Raw genomic sequence first — 15,638 nt, forward strand, 5'->3', positions numbered from 1 at the left:
TGTCAGTCTTGGTTCCACGTGAAAGGCCGAGACATGGGTGGGGTGCAGGCAGTGACCCCTAGACCCGGAGGCTGGGGTTACTGCTCCACGCCTGCTTCTTTGTGACCATATTTGTAATGAAGTAAAGGCGCTGTGACTTGTGTCTTCCAACTGCTCACCCCCTAGACCCGTCCCTGACCCACGCTGCGGGGGAGCGGGGTGGGGGGGCGGTGAAGGCAAGGACGGGCACTCCCCCGGGGCCCAGGCGGACTTCCTCGTGTCTGGATGGATCTGGTCCACCAGCCCACGGGTCGACATGGAGCTTGTGTGCAGGGGGGCCTCAGGCTGGGGTTTGCCTGCCGACTGTCTGCGGGGATGTTCCTCTCCTCCAGGTCCCCCGGTGCTCGGGGCGGACGGGCTGCAGGCAGAGCCGCCCTGTGGAGGCTCTGAGACACACAGCCCGGCCCCCAATGAGGCCAAGGGGTGTCCTCACTGTCCCTGCCCCCCAGAGGGGCTGTGGCAGGTTGAAGTCCCCAGGACCCCAGGGCGACTCTGAGACAGGGAGCGTGGGAGGTGCCCGGTGACATAAACCACGACACCCCACACTCGGCGAATGACCGCCTTTTACCTGCGGGGCCACAGGGCAATGGGAACCAACTCTGAATCAGCAGAAGCTGTGAACGACCCGGCATTCCCAGAGGATGGCTCTCGGGAAGCTGTGGAGGGGGCTCCACCCACCCCCTCACTTGTGAGACGGGAGAAGGACGAGGCACGGGGAGTGTTCGCACACAGCCCGGCTTGTGGTGAGCGCGTGGCACAGTCTAGGCCCGGGGCCCACGCCCTCTCGCCCCTTTCCCACGTCTCTCCCCGGCTGCTAGAAGGCTGCCTGGGGATCTAGTTTCACTTCGCTTTCCCCACCTTCTCATCAGCGGCAGAACCTGGGCCCAGGGACCCATCGCGGCGGGAGGCAGGCCATCAGCTCAAAGCCAGGCCTTCCTCACGGGTGGCTTTCCTTTCCCGCTGGTTTTTGCTTCCACAAGTGACAACATGCTCTTAACCGGGGGGAGTTCAGACCAGGCACTGGTGCATGGAAAGGAGGGGCATGTTGGTGGAGAAAAGGGGGCAGGTGGGTGGGAGCTGAGGGGTGGGGGGTGGGGGGGGCTGTTCGGGTCCCTTCTCCCCCTCGGAGGCCATGCTCCCTGTTGGTCCTGCTGTCACGGGGTCTCCCTCCGCCTCCGTTTCCTCGGAGGAACACAGCGCCTTCGGAGTAAAGGTTAGCAGGAGCGGAGTCTGCGGCCGGCGCCTCCCACACGCACAGGCCACCCTGAACCACTCGGAGGCTCTCCCAGAAGAAGGGCACACCCACACCCACCCGCCAATCACAGGACCCGCCCTGCACGGGGCACCTGTCCAGACACGCTGCTGCGGTGACAGCTAGAGGAACAGCCCCCCTTTGGATGGATCAGGGGTTCTCAACCAGGAGCAACTTTGCACCCCACCTCCTTTTTGGGGTCACTGGGCAATGTCTGGATGCGTTTTTGGTTATCATGACTCGGGCAGGGGTGTCACTGGCATCTAGTGGGCAGAGGTAAGGGGTGCTGTTAGACACCCTGCCGTGCACAGGGCACCCCCGCAAGGACTGCTGGTCCATCATGTCAGCAGTGCTGACACCACGATGGCGATGCCGGGCGGAGGCGGGCCTGAGCTCAGACAAGGAGATTAGGCAGGAACGGCCGTCAGCGAGCAGAGAAGGGACAAGCCGCAGAAGCCCACGGCGCAGGCGCTGTCAGCAAGCGTTCCAGCCGCGGCCAAGCTGGCTTCAAGGAGGACGTCCTTTGGGAACCTGGCTGATGGACACCATTCAGGGGAGTCTCCCAGGGGCTGGGGCCGTGCTCCCTGGAGGAGCAATCCCTTGCACGCCTTTTGCTGTTCACTAACCAGGCAAAGATGGGCAAGAAGCACCCCTGGGACGATGGAAAGGAAGGGGAAGTCTCTAAACGGAAGAGGAAGGCAAGCGGCAGTCAACGTCCCTCTGCTGGCTGGGGCCTCCCCGTCTCGCCCTGGACTTGTGTGAAAGGTCACGCAGGTCTGACCTTTCCTGTGAGTACCATCTTGGCAGCATCGGAGAACCGATCCTCTTCCAGCGGGAAGTTCCAAAGCCAGCGCTCAGCCGCCACAGAACAGGAAACGAGAAAAAACCACCCGCTGGCGTGGCTCCGAGGTTGAGTACTGACCCACGAACCAGGAGGTCACGGCTTGATTCCCGGTCAGGGCACACGCCTGGGTTGCAGGCTTGATCCCCAGTAGGGGATGTGCAGGAGACAGCTGATCCATGATTCTCTCTCATCATTGATGTCTCTCCCTCTCTCTCTCTGAAATCAATACACACACACACACACACACACACACACACACACACACACACACACATTCAAACAACTGAAGGAAGAGCTCCTAAGATCTAAAAGGCGGCCCACACGGAAGCCTGGGGAGGGGACCGTCGGTCCAGGGCATCGAGCTCTAAAGCTGTCGCCCAGAGCAGGGCGCTCCTGAGGGCTGGCTTGGGGGCCACGTGCTGTCACACGCGGGGCAGAAACCCCCACGTCCGAAAGCCTCACGCCGGCCCGGGCCACCCGGAGCTCTGCCCTGGGATCACTGCCCACGGGGTGTGCCCGCAGGCCTCCAGGCTGCTCGCCGCCGCCGCAAACCGCTCCCTTTTCTCTCCAGTTCCGAGTCTCCGTGGAATCTTCCTGATCCCAGAGAGAGAAACAGGATGTGGGCAAACGGAAACCTGCTCCCTCGGGTGAGGACGCCTGGGACGGGACACCTGAGGCAGGAGGTGGAGGGCAGGGATGAAGGACCAGCCTCTGGCTGTGCCGAGCACGCCCGCCCCGAGGAAGCCTGGAGAGCGGGAGGCGGAACCCGAGGGCCGGAGGAGATCGAGGACGCGGGAGGAGTGGTGATTCTCAGGGGAGTCACACCAGAAGACGTCACGTTCTCCCACGGGGGCGGGGCGGGGGCGGGAGCGCAGCTATTTTTACCAGCAGTTCCGCCCCGGGAGAAGCGGTGCTCGATTCCCCACCACAGGGGGCTCCTCATGCCTGAAACCCAGTCCCCCCCACCCCCCGGGAAACTGGCCTGGGGACAGGCATGCTCTCCAGGTCACACTGGAGCAGATCTTCAACTACCCGCGCTTCTCTTCTTTTTTCTTTAATCCTCACCCCAGGATATTTTTCCCCATTGATTTATAGAGAGAGTGGAAGGAAGGGAGGGTAGGGAGGAAGAGAGGGAGGGAGAGAGAGAGAGAGAGAGAGAGAGAGAGAGAGAGAGACATCAATGTGAGAGAGACACATTGACTGGCTGCCTCCTACACTCACCCCTACTGGGGCTGGGGAACCCTCAACCGTGGTACATGCCGTTGACAGGAATGGACCTGGGACCCTTCAGTCCTCGGGCCGACATTCTAACCATGAAGCCAAACCGGCCAGGGCTTGACCCACCTGTGCTTCCAGGTGTGGGATGGGCAGCTGTTCTCACGCCTGCTCCTCCGCCCCCCCCCCCCCCACCCAGAAGGAGGGCGGAGTCCGTGCCCTTGGGGTCCTTGGGGAGAAAGGATCCTGCCTGCCACCTGAGAGCCAACCTTCCTCACAACCGTCAGCCGAGGGCAGCGGGCCCAGGCGCCACCTTGGAGCTGAGGGAGGAAGAGGGGGCACAGAGAGAGCACACAGGGGCACGGGGGGTGGTGTGAACGCACGGACGAGCTAGTCGGTGCGTGGCCAGACCACAGACTCCCTCCCAGCGTTCGGGGTGAGGTGGGAGGTGAGGAGCATGGCCGCTGAAGGGCAGCCTCTGCCGCGGTCGTGACCACTGCGGGCCTGGGGGGGTGTCCATGGGCTCAGGGCTCTCGGCCACCGCACAGCACGCAGAGGCGAAGGGCGGCGGTTGCTGCTTGTGGGCAAAACTCCTGGCGAGGGCCCCCCCTTTCAGCAGCCGAGCCTCTGGCCCCTGGGCTGCGAGGCACCCCCCGCCCCGACGCAGGCCTCAGACGGAGGGGAGCGGGCGCAGGAGGCGGCCGAGCTTGCCTGGCCAGTGTGTGAGCCCAGGCAGTCCATCCGGACCCCAGAGGACATCTGTGCTCACTGGGCCACGTCTGACACCAAGGAAAAGGGGGGTACAGGGGGGCGAAGGGCCCACCGGAGTGCCAAAGCCCAGGGCAGTGTTTCGGGCACCTCGCCGCGCGGGGACCTTTGTAAGGGTCAGAGGAGGCTGTGCACATCCGCCCTCCACGCCTGCTGAGGACCCAAGGGACTGAGGGGGGGGGGGCCACCCTTTCTCAGTGACCAGGCGCGACCCTGACGGGAGGCTCGGCGCGGGGAGCAGGCGCCGGCGTGTGAAGGTGTGTGATCACCTGCGAGGCGTGAACGCGCACCAGGAGTCACCTACCCCCCCTCCTCAGCTCTGGATTCGGGACATCACTTTTTTTTTTTTTTTTTTTGCCTTGACATTCCTACCCATCTGGTAAAATCACCCGTTACTAAAACGAACCTAGGCGATGCCAGGCACGGCGGAGCTGTGACAAAGCACAGAGAGGTGCGGCCCCGGGGGCGTCGGGGAGCGGGATGCCCCGTCCAGGGCCATGTGGCCCTCGGCCCGCTCGCCGCCCTTTGCATTCTGGGTGAGGCCGTGGAGGCCGGCCCCTCGGCTCCGGTCCTCCCCTGGGAGAGGCCCCCCGGGACCGAGCCACACGTGTTGGTCTCAGTCCTGCCCTTTCCCTCGGCGCCCAGGCATGAGACTCTCACCCGGGGTCACTGGCACGGGGTCAGGGGGAGTGTGAGTAGCACGAAAACACCGCCATTTCCAAGCAAATCCACACAAAGCCCAGAAGAGCGGGAAGAGCACGCAACCAACCGAGAGAACAGGCGTGTAGCAACGGGGAGGAGGAAGGAAATGCATCAGCTGGGACCCTCGCTGACAATGATGAGGCAGCAGGATGTGCTTGGCCTTAGGGGAGCCGCTACCCACATGGCAAGCCCCGCAGCCCTGTGCTGGGTCCTGGCGCACGCAGTGTTAGTAAGAACGCCGCCAACATCTGCACGTGGCCCCTGCCCCCCGGCTGGGTGCTGTCTTCACTGGATTAAATAACAGAGATGAGCGGACACCGTCTGCTTTGGGCCTCCTGGGAGGTCAGGTCCACGCTACGGAGCCACCCAGGGAGGGAGCCGGGCCACGGGCAGCAGCCGGGCCTGCCCTCTCTAAGAAGGTCCGCATGCTCAGGGGAGGGTCTCCCGTGCACGGCCAGCGCAAGCAGGTGCAGGCGCCGAGGGTTAAATGTGAGGTTAGCGCGCGCGTGGCGTCACCGCGGTTCTGGAGGTGTGCTCACCGAGGGCCTGGATGCCCACTGCAGCCAGAGTGTTTTGGTACAGAAAGTCTGGAGAATAAGAACGGACAGGGAGAGTGTTTGGAGCAGTCAGTGCCGGACCCCGGCACCCCGGCATCGGAGCGGTATGTACAGGATGCCACAAACCCGCGGAGACGCCTGTGAGGTCTACTGTCCTGGGAAAGCCGTAAGGTGCGAGCCAGGCGGCGTGGTGCAGCCCCACGCGGGTGTAGGTGCACACACGGGTGTAGGCGCACACGGGTGTAGGCGCACACAGGTGTAGGTGCACACGCGTGTACCACTTTCCGAAGGTTACAGAACAGACGTGAACACTGGGGCTAGCGGCCCTGGACGGGAGACAGTGTCTTTGTTTTAGAGCCCTCCCCACTGCTGAGCCGTCTAGTTCACCACCTACAGCTGGTGTTTGGATGATAACTTTAAAAAGGGGGGTTGGGACCTCCTTCACCTGCTGCCGTCCCCTGTGGCGAGAGACGGGCCAGGCTGTGGTTTCTCAGACAAAATTGAACCGTGTTCATCTCCCCTGTCGCCTCAGAGCCGCTCTCAGAAAGGCCGGTCCTGGACCGGAGGCCGCGGTTTTGCTGACCGACACAGGCTGTGAGCCACACGGTAGAGGAGTGGGTTCTCGTGGGCGCGAGAGCCACCTGTGTCGGAGGGCCGAGATCCCGCTGACCCTGGGCTTGTTCTATGGAATGACAACATGCCCTCCATTGGGTCTTCCTTTATTATTATTATTTAAAAGTATTTTTACTTATCTCAGAAAGGAAGGGAGAGTGAGAGAGAGATAGAAACATCAATGACGAGAGCGAATCATTGATCGCTGCCTCCTGCACGCCCTACCCTGGCGATCAAGCCCCCAACCCGGGCATGTGCCTGGCCTGGGAATCAAACTGTGACCTCCTGGCTCAGAGGTCGATGTTCAAACATCAGCCCGCCGGCCGGGCTGGCCTTCCCTCATGGCCGGCTCCGGCGGATCAGGCTCCTTTCCCAAGAAAGGCTGCCGCAGCGGCCACCGCGTCGCAGCCTTTACTTCGACGCTGGGAGCCTGTCAGCTCGCACGACACCAGGCACACAGGGCCTGCCGCTCCGTCACTCCCCTGGGAGCTCCTGGAGGCTTGCACCGGACCTGCTGGCCGCGGCGGGTCTTTCCCCTAAAGGCCACGCTGCTTCCCGTGTCTCATTCGGCAGAAACGTCTGTGGGAGGGTAATCATCCGGGAAAAGGAAGGCTTCTCGCCTCCAATGAACCAAGCAGAAGGTGCTGTCGTAGGCTGGTCGAAGGCTTCAACGCGCCCTCCGTGTGTCAGGATGCGGCCGAACCTCCGGCCCCGACGGCTGTGCGTGTTCCTCTGGTGCCGGAGAAGCTCCCGCGTCTGTCCGGGGACTCTCACCTTTAGTCAGTGTCACCGCTGCCGGCTCCACGGAGAGGCCAGGACATGCACCTCCCGCTGCCTGAGACCTGATTGGACGCAGCCCAGGCTGCCTCCGTGTGATGGCTCAGACAGCCCTGCAGGGCTGCGCCCCGCCCTGCGCCCCCCCCCCCCCCCCGCCCGCCCCCCGGGCAGGGGCAGAATATGGCGCCTGGAATGCCCTTCGTTTTAGGCATCAGATGTGAAGAGGCATTAGGTTTGCCACTTACTCTCCAATGATTCAGAAAAACATGCGTGTGCATGTGTGCATGTGTGTGTGTGAGTGTGTCCCCTTCAGAAATTAAGTATTCACCTTTGCTGAGTGACCGCTTTGCTAAACCTAAAAATAAAAAGGCGGCTTCTTCCGTGGGACCTTCTGATCGGGCCTGTTTTTGATGACTCGGGGCTTTCGCTCAGAACTTCAGCCAAATGCTGAGCGGACGGTCCGGTGCCCGAGGCAGGGGCCCCTCTGGGCCGGGCTTTCTTGGAGGGAAGTGAGCAGCTTGCTGTTGCTTTTTCCATAACGACGGAGAGCTCTGTGCGGCCTCACATCCAGGAGGCAGAACGGCTGTTTCTGTTCTTGCTTTTAACGTACAAAACCACCCAAGTCACAGCGATCATCCTTCGCTCTAGAAAATCACCTCCACCGCCACCAGTGCACGTGGGGGCCTTTCGGGGACACGGGCCTCCCCGCAATGGGCCGCCGCAGCGCAGGCTGTCCCTTCTGGCCGAGCCTCCTTCCCCACGGCCCCCCTGTGCCTGGGTGTGAGCCCAGACCCGCCACCCTCGTGGGAGACGTCACCGTTCCACACCTGACTTGGTCGCTCCTGCCCTCTGCTCCGCCTTAAAGAGAATCCAGGCCCTGGCCGGTGGCTCAGGGGGTTGCATGTCGTCCCATGCACAGGGCGGTGGCCAGCTCGATTCCTGGTCAGGGCACAGGCCTGGGTTGTGGGCTCCGTCCCTGGTGAGGGGTGTGTAGGAGGCACCTGATCAATGTGGCTCTCACATCTGTTTCTCTCTCTCCTCCCTTCCTCTCTCTCTAAAAGTCAATTAAAAAACTATTTTACAAAAAAGAGAGAGAATCCAGGCCGTGGCCATAGCCGTGCCATGGAAAGTCCTGCCTGGAGCCTCCGGATGGATCCACCGCAGCGTGACGTGTCCCTGTCGGGGGCTCCGCCTTCCCGGGGCCCTCGGGTCTCGGGTCAGCAATGTCACTGTGCCCGGCAGGAAAATGAACAAAGACGGAGCACCGTGGGAACCCGGGTCCTCCGCATGAGCTCTGTGTGGTGCAGTGACAGAACCCTCTGCTCACTTAGGGAAGTCAGGGATTCGGGGATCATCTTTCATTGGAGGTTCAAAAATAACAAATATAACCAAGATGAGACTCCTGAGCTTAGGAGCACAACACCGACCCCCAGCAGCCCCTGGGTAACTGTGGGGGCTCGGGGTCTTACTGAGGCCTTTGCAATACCCAAAGGCTCGAGCTCATGGGGAGCCAGGAGCGAGTCCTTCATCCGCTCAGCCTCAGGGAAACCGAGTCTCCAGCACTTGCTCAAAAAGCCCCGGGCAAACTCCCAGAAAGACGAGCTCCATCCGCTGGGCTGCCGGCTGGACGCAGGAGAGGGGCTCGGGGCGGGGCTGGCTGCGCAGGCTAAGGCAGCCTCTGGCCGCAGTGCGGCGGCCGGAATGGTTTTTCCAGCAGCAGCAGCGCAGCTGGTATTGCTGTGTCTTTGCAGGAACAAAATCGCCTGCAGAGAAGGCGCGGCTTTGTATGTTCTCCGTAAACGCTTTGGACCTTATAATAACATCACAGGATAATAGCCTGTCTCCTCAGTCAGGTCCCTCCGCCGCTGTGCCCACCCAGCGCACGCTGTGGCAGGGACGCCACCTGGACTCGGGTGGCTCTCTCCTGTCGCTGGCGTGTGGTCTTTCTGCTCCAGGCACCATGCGGTCAGCATGGTCTCCCTGCAGCAGGGGCTCAGAGCCAACTCTGCCCACCGAGCACGCAGGGGGATGGAGCCGCCCAGGGACCAGCACTTTCCTCATCCACCTCTGGGTCCTCAACTGCTTTGGGACAGGGTGGGCTGCGCAGTCCTGCGGCCACTTGCTCCTAACCCCACTGGTGTCTTCCTCTCCCCAGCGGCTCCATCTCCGCCCCCCCCTGCACGCTGCTAGCCCCTTCCTCCTGTGCACAGGTCCCCGCAGGCTGTGGGCCCCTGGCTAGCCGCGGGCGCCTGCCCGAGGAATCCGGCTGTGAGCGCGTGAGGTCTCTCTCTTCCTTCTGACCAGGGCTCTCGCCGAACAGGCCTTTCCCTCGAAGCCGTCAGTGTCAAGGTCTCGGCCGTGCTTTCTGCTCCTGTTGGTGAGTTCTGGGCCGTCCCCTCACAGCCAGAGGCGACTGTCTTTTCATTTTAACCGGCACTCAGTTAAAAACCGAACAGGCAGCAGGGCCTCAGGAATAAACACACACACACCCCCACACTGCCTGCGGCTCCACTGCCCAGCGATTCCCACGGCCCAGGGGCAACCTGCACTCCCCGCTGCCCCGCGAGTCACGCTCTCGCCTCCCCGACGTCGAGTCCAGGGCTGAGCACCCGCGGAAGGTGGAAGCCCCTGCAAACCAGCACTCTCCTCCGACAGCGAGGTGGGGACAGAGGGGTGTGTGTGAGGGCCTGGCTGCGTCTCGGCTAGTTCTGGGAAGGGGTTTTGCTGAAGACCTCGAGCCGGGGCAGCATGTGTCTACGTTGCTCCGTAAGGAACGAGGCTGCGGGTGCGACGTGAGGGTGCACCTTTCATGTTCCATGTAAGGGGGCTACGTGACTGTGAAAGGGACAAAGGAAAATCCCAACAGGGTTCTGCAGAGACCGCCCCCAGCATCCCTCATCACAGTCCTCATCCCCCGCCCCCCTCAAACCAGGCTCTGCAACCTGGAGCGCAGGGCGCCTGGAGACCCCCGAGACCCAGGACTGGCGGAAGAGAAGGTGGGGCGGCAGGTGCATAAGGCCTCCACCTGAAATGATGACTCAGGAGAAAGGCAACTGACCTCATTAATGTTAGTGTTTCTTCAGTTCGTGCTAACAATGCCTCGGCACGATGAAATCCACGGGCTGACTGCCCGCGGCTTTATTCTTGGGGTGGAGGACACGTGAGCACGTTCGATGAGGAAGCCGCGTGCCTCCCAGTCAGTAACTCAGCCACCCGGAGGGTCCCCTCTGCCTGCGCCGGGGGCACCCGTCGGGAGGCAGGTCTGGGCCGAACCAGCCCAGGGACCGCTTCTGAAACCGACGGTGCAATCATGCCGCCTGTCCGCATCGCCGGCGGAGGCGCCGGCCGAGCTGCGGCGTGGACCCACCCGGCTTTCAGACACGGGTGCACAGAGACGGCCTCCTTGGAGGCCCTGCAACGCGGCAGGTAGGTGAGCGAGGAGGCTTGGAGGCAGTTTACCTCCAGAGACAGAAACGTTCAGAAAGGCAAGAGCAGGCGCAGCTCGCGGTCAGAGAACTGGCGGTGGCAGCCCTCGAGGCGGAGCGGTGGTGTGGTGGGGGAGGACACGGATCCAGGAGCCAGAACACTGAGCCCGGACCCTGGTTCTACCACCTGTCAGCTGTGTGTCCTCAGGCAAGTTATTCAGCCTCTCTGAGCCTCAGTTTCCTCAACTGTTACTGGGAGCGACAGTACCCACCTGCAGGGTTGTTGTGCGGGTTAAATGAACGGCTGTGTAAAGCCCTCAGGACAGGGCCTGGGCGTAGTGTTTGTTAAATAAGTGAAGAGAGAGGGGGCCCTATAGGAAGAGTCTGAATAAAGGTGGCAACACCAAACCTGGTGGCTGATACACCCCTTGCAGCAGGGGCAGCGGCCAACGTGAGACCGGCGCCCAGGGCCTGCCAACGAGTTCTGCTCCGGGTGCCAGGCAAGTCCGGGACAACCGGAGCCGCGGAGAAGTCCGCCGAGGCCTCTCAGCAAGGAACACGGACCATGAAACCCAAACCAAGCAGCCCTGCCCGGCTCTCTACCGGTTCTGGGGGCGCCCGGCCGTCGCCCTGCTGGAGTGCACGGCGGACACAGGCTCCCCTCGATGCCCATCTGTCCTGACTCTCAGTCAGCAGGAATGCTGGGGGCTCAGACACAGAACGGAGGGCAAGGCGGGCAGTGGCCATTTCCGCCTGCAGAACCCCGGGGTCACTGCCGTCCGCGCTCCGGGAAAAGGGTGGGTGGGTGGGTGGGACCCACAGCGTTTGGGGAACCTGGGGCCCAGAAAGCAGCGGCGCCCTGACTCACCACTTTGGGCTTGAAGGGCGGCTGGATCTCCCTGTTCTCCAGCTTCTCCCAGTCGATCCTCCGGAAGAAGGCGTGCTCGCGCACGTCCCGCTCGCCCTCGGGCCCGCAGCCCAGCCGCTTCCCCGGGTGCTTGGTCATCAGCTGGAAGGCAGGAGAGAGGATCTGATGCGTAACGTGGGACTGCAGTTGGTATAATGGGTTGTACGACTGAAATGTGCCGAGAGAGAAGAATCAGGTGTTCTCTCCCCAAAGAAGAAAAAAGAGTGACTCCGTGAGGTGATGGATGAGTTAGCGTGACGGTGGGATTCCTTTCGTAAGGTGCCGTCATCCCTCCGTGTTCACGGGGATTAGCTCTAGCACCCCTTGTGGACACCAAAATCCACAGATGCTCATATAAAAGGCGTAGTATTTGCATATAACCTACACACATCCTCCCATATAATTTAAATGATCCCCAGGTTACTAACACCTGATACAATGCGAATGCCATCTAAATAGCAGTTACACTGTATTATAGGGAATAATGACAAGAAAAAAAGTCTGTACATGTTCAGCATAGACACAGCCATCGTAGGCCTCCCTCCATGGTACATGTCGGCAACCATGTCACTTTTTTGAGGAAATACTTTCGATCTGTGGTTGGTTGAATCCATGGATGCAGAACCTGTGGATACGAATGGCCAATGCATACATCTATCACCTCATCCTGTTGTACACTTTAAATATATTACAATTTTATTTGTCTTCCAGAGGCCCGGTGCACGACATTTGTGCACTGGAGCGGGGGGGGGGGGGGTCCCTCAGCCCGGCCTGCGCTGGGCCTAAGCCAGCAGTCGGACATCCCCCAAGGGGTCCTCAGCGCTGCCCCAGAGGTGGGAGAGGCTCCCGCCACCACTGCTGTGCTTGCCAGCCGTGAGCCCGGCTTCTGGCTAAGCAGCGCTCCCCCTGTGGGAGCACACTGACCACCAGGGGGCAGCTCCTGCGTTGAGCATCTGCCCCCTGGTGGTCAGTGTGCATCATAGTGACCAGTTGTTCTGCTGTTCAGTTGATTTGCATATTAGCCTTTTATCATATAGGATTGTACCTCAATCAAATTGAAAAAGAAAGCAGAAAACTTCATTTACATGTTCCTCAAAACCCATGACCCAGAAGGCTCATGGCAGTGCATTTGTAACAGCCCCTCACCAGAGAGCAGCTACCGAGCGCCCGCCAGCAGAATGCATACACAGAGGGTGGCACGTCCACTCAGCGGAATACCGCGCGGCCGAGCGGAAGACGGGCTTCCACCACGCACAGCACCGTGGAGAGATCTCACCATCGCAGTGTCAGGGGAAAAGCCAGGCCCAGGGAGCATCCAGGGCAAGATCCATGTGTGCAAAGTTCAAAACAGGCACAGTGCACGCACGCAGTGACGGGGTGTGTGTGTGTGTGTGTGTGTGTGTGAGTGTGGGTGTGATTGCCGGGCGGGACGGGGCAGCCCTCGAGGTGCTGGGCACGCGTGTCCATTTTGTGACAATTCACTGGCCTGCACACTGATGACGGGCGCCCTTTTCTACACGCGTTTTACCTCTCAAAAACAGGAATGGACACAGCACTAACCGCCGCGTACCGTGGAGGAGAACTAACGCTTTCTAAGCGTCTGTGATCACTTCCGCTACACCGCACCACAACTTCATGGGGGTGGCGGTGGGGAGTGGGGATGGCAAACTAAAGCCACTGAGTTTCGGGAGGTGTTGGGGTACCAACCCGTGTTCCAGGCTCCGCTTTGCCCACCGCGCCCCGCAGGTCACCAGGCTCTCGCCCGTGAAGGCGGGAGGCAGCGGCGGGGTCCCTGCGCCCTCTTGCTGAGAAGTGTGGAAAAGATCTCCCGTCCACCCTTTCCCTCTGTCATTGTAAAAGGAACCCCGGTGCACTTACTCCCTTGCAGATGGAGACGGCCTCCTTGGACAAGGATTTGGGGTAAGAAACGTTGTGCTCCATTATAGACTGAAAGAGTTCGTCCTCATCCTCGCCGTCGAATGGAGGCTGTTCCGGAAAAGAGGAAGATGGAGAGATACTTAGGTCGTTGATGAAGGCGGCACCCCAGGGGCCCCCACGGGCTGCCGCGAGCCCAGGTGCGTGCGGGCTTCCTCGCCCAGCTTTCATTCGCTCGCAGGTGTATGCCTTCCAGCTTTCCCTCTGCTCCTCTACTAATCTCGCCCTGGGTAACCCAAGGAAAGTGTTTCTGAGTAATGCTTTGATTTTTCAAATAAACGATAATTAATCCATTAATCTTGCAATTACGTGTTAAAATGGAATTATGACCCAGTTAGGTTACAGACGGCTGTGTGTTCAGAAGGTGGGGGTGTGGTGGAGGATGCTAATGCCCTTGGATTCTGAACATGGGGTGACGGGGACCTCAGAACTGGGACAAAGAGGATTGCTGGGGTCCGGAATGCACATCAGGGCCCCTCTGACCCAACACGGAGCTGACCCGCCTCCTCCCCCCCCCCCCCCCCCCGCGTGGTGGTGGTGACAGGAGCTCAGCTTCCACCCGACACCTCCTGTCCTTTCCTGCGGGGTTTGCGCTCCCTGTGGAGAGGGCGGCATGTGGGTCTGTGGGAGGCCCCGGCTTTGAAGTCAGGCGGACGGAAACCAGAATTCCAGCTCCACCTCCTCCTAGCTGGTTGTCCAGAGATAAGTGACTTGCCTCCTTAAGACACGGTTTTCCAATCTGTAAAATGGGTTCACTGGTGAGTCTGTAAAGTGCCTGATATTGTGTCTTGTATCCAGTAAGAGCCCACTGAAGGGTGCTTAGTGGCACTGGCCTTGTGATTCAGGTGGATGAGCTGTTGTTGGGGGCTCCTGGGGTCCTCGGGAGGAAGGGGGCGCCCAGGATGCCTCCAGCATGTCTTTGGTCCTGAGGTCAGCAAATCACCTGCCCTCTGGACAACCACAGCACGAGGGGGCTGAGGGGGAGCTGCTTACCGTTCCCCTGTAACTTAGCTAACCTTGAGCTCAGCACGCAAAAGGCAGACCAGGGTCGGCCCTCGTGCAGAAGACACCTGCATAGCTGGCTCTGCTCTGGATAACCAATCGACAGCTCCCATGTGGCCCTCAGGGCCGCTGGCAGGATGAGCTATGTAACCGTGGGTCTCAGGGCCGAGGGAAGATGTGGGCCCTGAGAGGTAATTGTTAGAGCGTCAGGGGGCGACAGCAGAGCACGAGCCAGCTGTGCAGGTGTCTTCTGAGCCTGGGCCCCTGTGATGGCCCAGGTCCCGCCCGTGACGCTGGCCAGCGGTGGCCGGCTGGTACCTGGCTGGACGGGGAGAGACACCAGGGATCAACCAGCCTCCTCGGGGACGTCAGCACCAGCGCGGGAACGTGGCCGGGGCTGAGCCACGGATGAGCCAGGCCACAGGCCCGAGAGAAACGTCCTCCAAAGAGAATACGTGCCCTTGACCAGGAATCGAACCCGCGACCCTTTGGTCCCAGGGCCGACGCTCTGTAACCACTGAGCGAGGGCCACCTACGCTAATCTGCTCTCAGGCGCTGAAGGCGGGGCAATGCTGAAAAGTTATAATTATTCATTTTCCTTCCCAGACACGCCAGCCACGGAGCCTGGGGACACCGGGGGGGCAATGCATTGCCTGGGGACTTAGGACATGACCGAGTGGGTATTGCTGCGTTCCCCTCTCCCCCACATTCCCATGATTGTTTTTAAAATTTCTACAGATCTGGACTCGGTGTTTCCGGCTGAGCTAATGCCCTGGCCTGGGGGTGCCTTCCTTGGCAATATATAACTTGTGAATTTTAAACAGACAAACGAGGGATGATGGGTCCCTCTTTCCAAAATGATTCCGAAATCACTCCCCAGTAAGTGGTCACTGGTGATGGGGGTGGGGGTGGGGGAGAACTCAGGGATGCTTCAGGTGGTGTCCTGGGATGAAGCACGGAGCACGGATTCGCCGGGGATGAAGGCATAGCATGGAGGGCCCCGGCTGGGGGGCAGGGGAGGAGGGCGGGGCCCTGTAGGAGGAACACTGGAGCGCTGGACCCGCACTGTGCTCATGAGAGCGCTGGGCAAACACCAGTTAGGCCTGGAAGTAACCGTACTTGTCAGGCAATCTGGGAGCCGAAGACCGACTCCGGCTGCGTACGCTGAGCGCCCCCACCCTGGCTGCTGACAATAAATAAAGCCAATCAGAAGGAAACTGCGAGGAAAAGATTTTTCTGCTCATCGTCGGCTCTCTTGATTAAAGAGGACAAATTCAGGCCACAACCCCACCTGCAACTTTATAATTAGTCTTACTTTTCAGTAACAGTGTGTATTCCCTTGGCTGGGTCTCTGAGTTCCGGCAGCTTTGTGTGTGTGCGTGTGGGGGGGGGGGGCAGTGTGGGGCTCAATACACATGGAGCCTTTATTATCCTTTGGGCTGAGTCACAGCCCAGGAATATGTTGAAATTTGCATCCAGTCAGAGAGGAAAACTAAGAAGGGGGTTGGGGGGGGTGGGGGTGGCTCTGGAATGCAAACACTGTGTTTGTGGCAGGAGCGGTGAAGGTTTAGGTTGCGGGGGGCGGGATGTCCGGCCCTCGGGC

The 15,638-nt window shown here is 60.6% G+C and overlaps 1 protein-coding gene across 3 annotated transcripts in view; it reads right to left on the minus strand.

Moving 5' to 3' along the window:
* Positions 1–15,638, minus strand: part of PRKCA (protein kinase C alpha) — a 285,603-nt gene that overhangs the window by 615 nt on the left and 269,350 nt on the right. For all 3 annotated transcript variants that reach the window (XM_008149401.3, XM_028157335.2, XM_054708991.1), the window contains 2 exons: positions 12,977–13,084; positions 11,060–11,200 (listed from right to left, as the gene is read on the minus strand). In XM_008149401.3, the coding sequence (XP_008147623.1) occupies positions 11,060–11,200; positions 12,977–13,084 (249 nt within the window). The remainder of the gene's footprint in view (positions 1–11,059; positions 11,201–12,976; positions 13,085–15,638) is intronic.

The sequence above is a fragment of the Eptesicus fuscus genome, chromosome 20, assembly GCF_027574615.1.
Source record: "Eptesicus fuscus isolate TK198812 chromosome 20, DD_ASM_mEF_20220401, whole genome shotgun sequence".
NCBI lineage: Eukaryota > Metazoa > Chordata > Mammalia > Chiroptera > Vespertilionidae > Eptesicus > Eptesicus fuscus.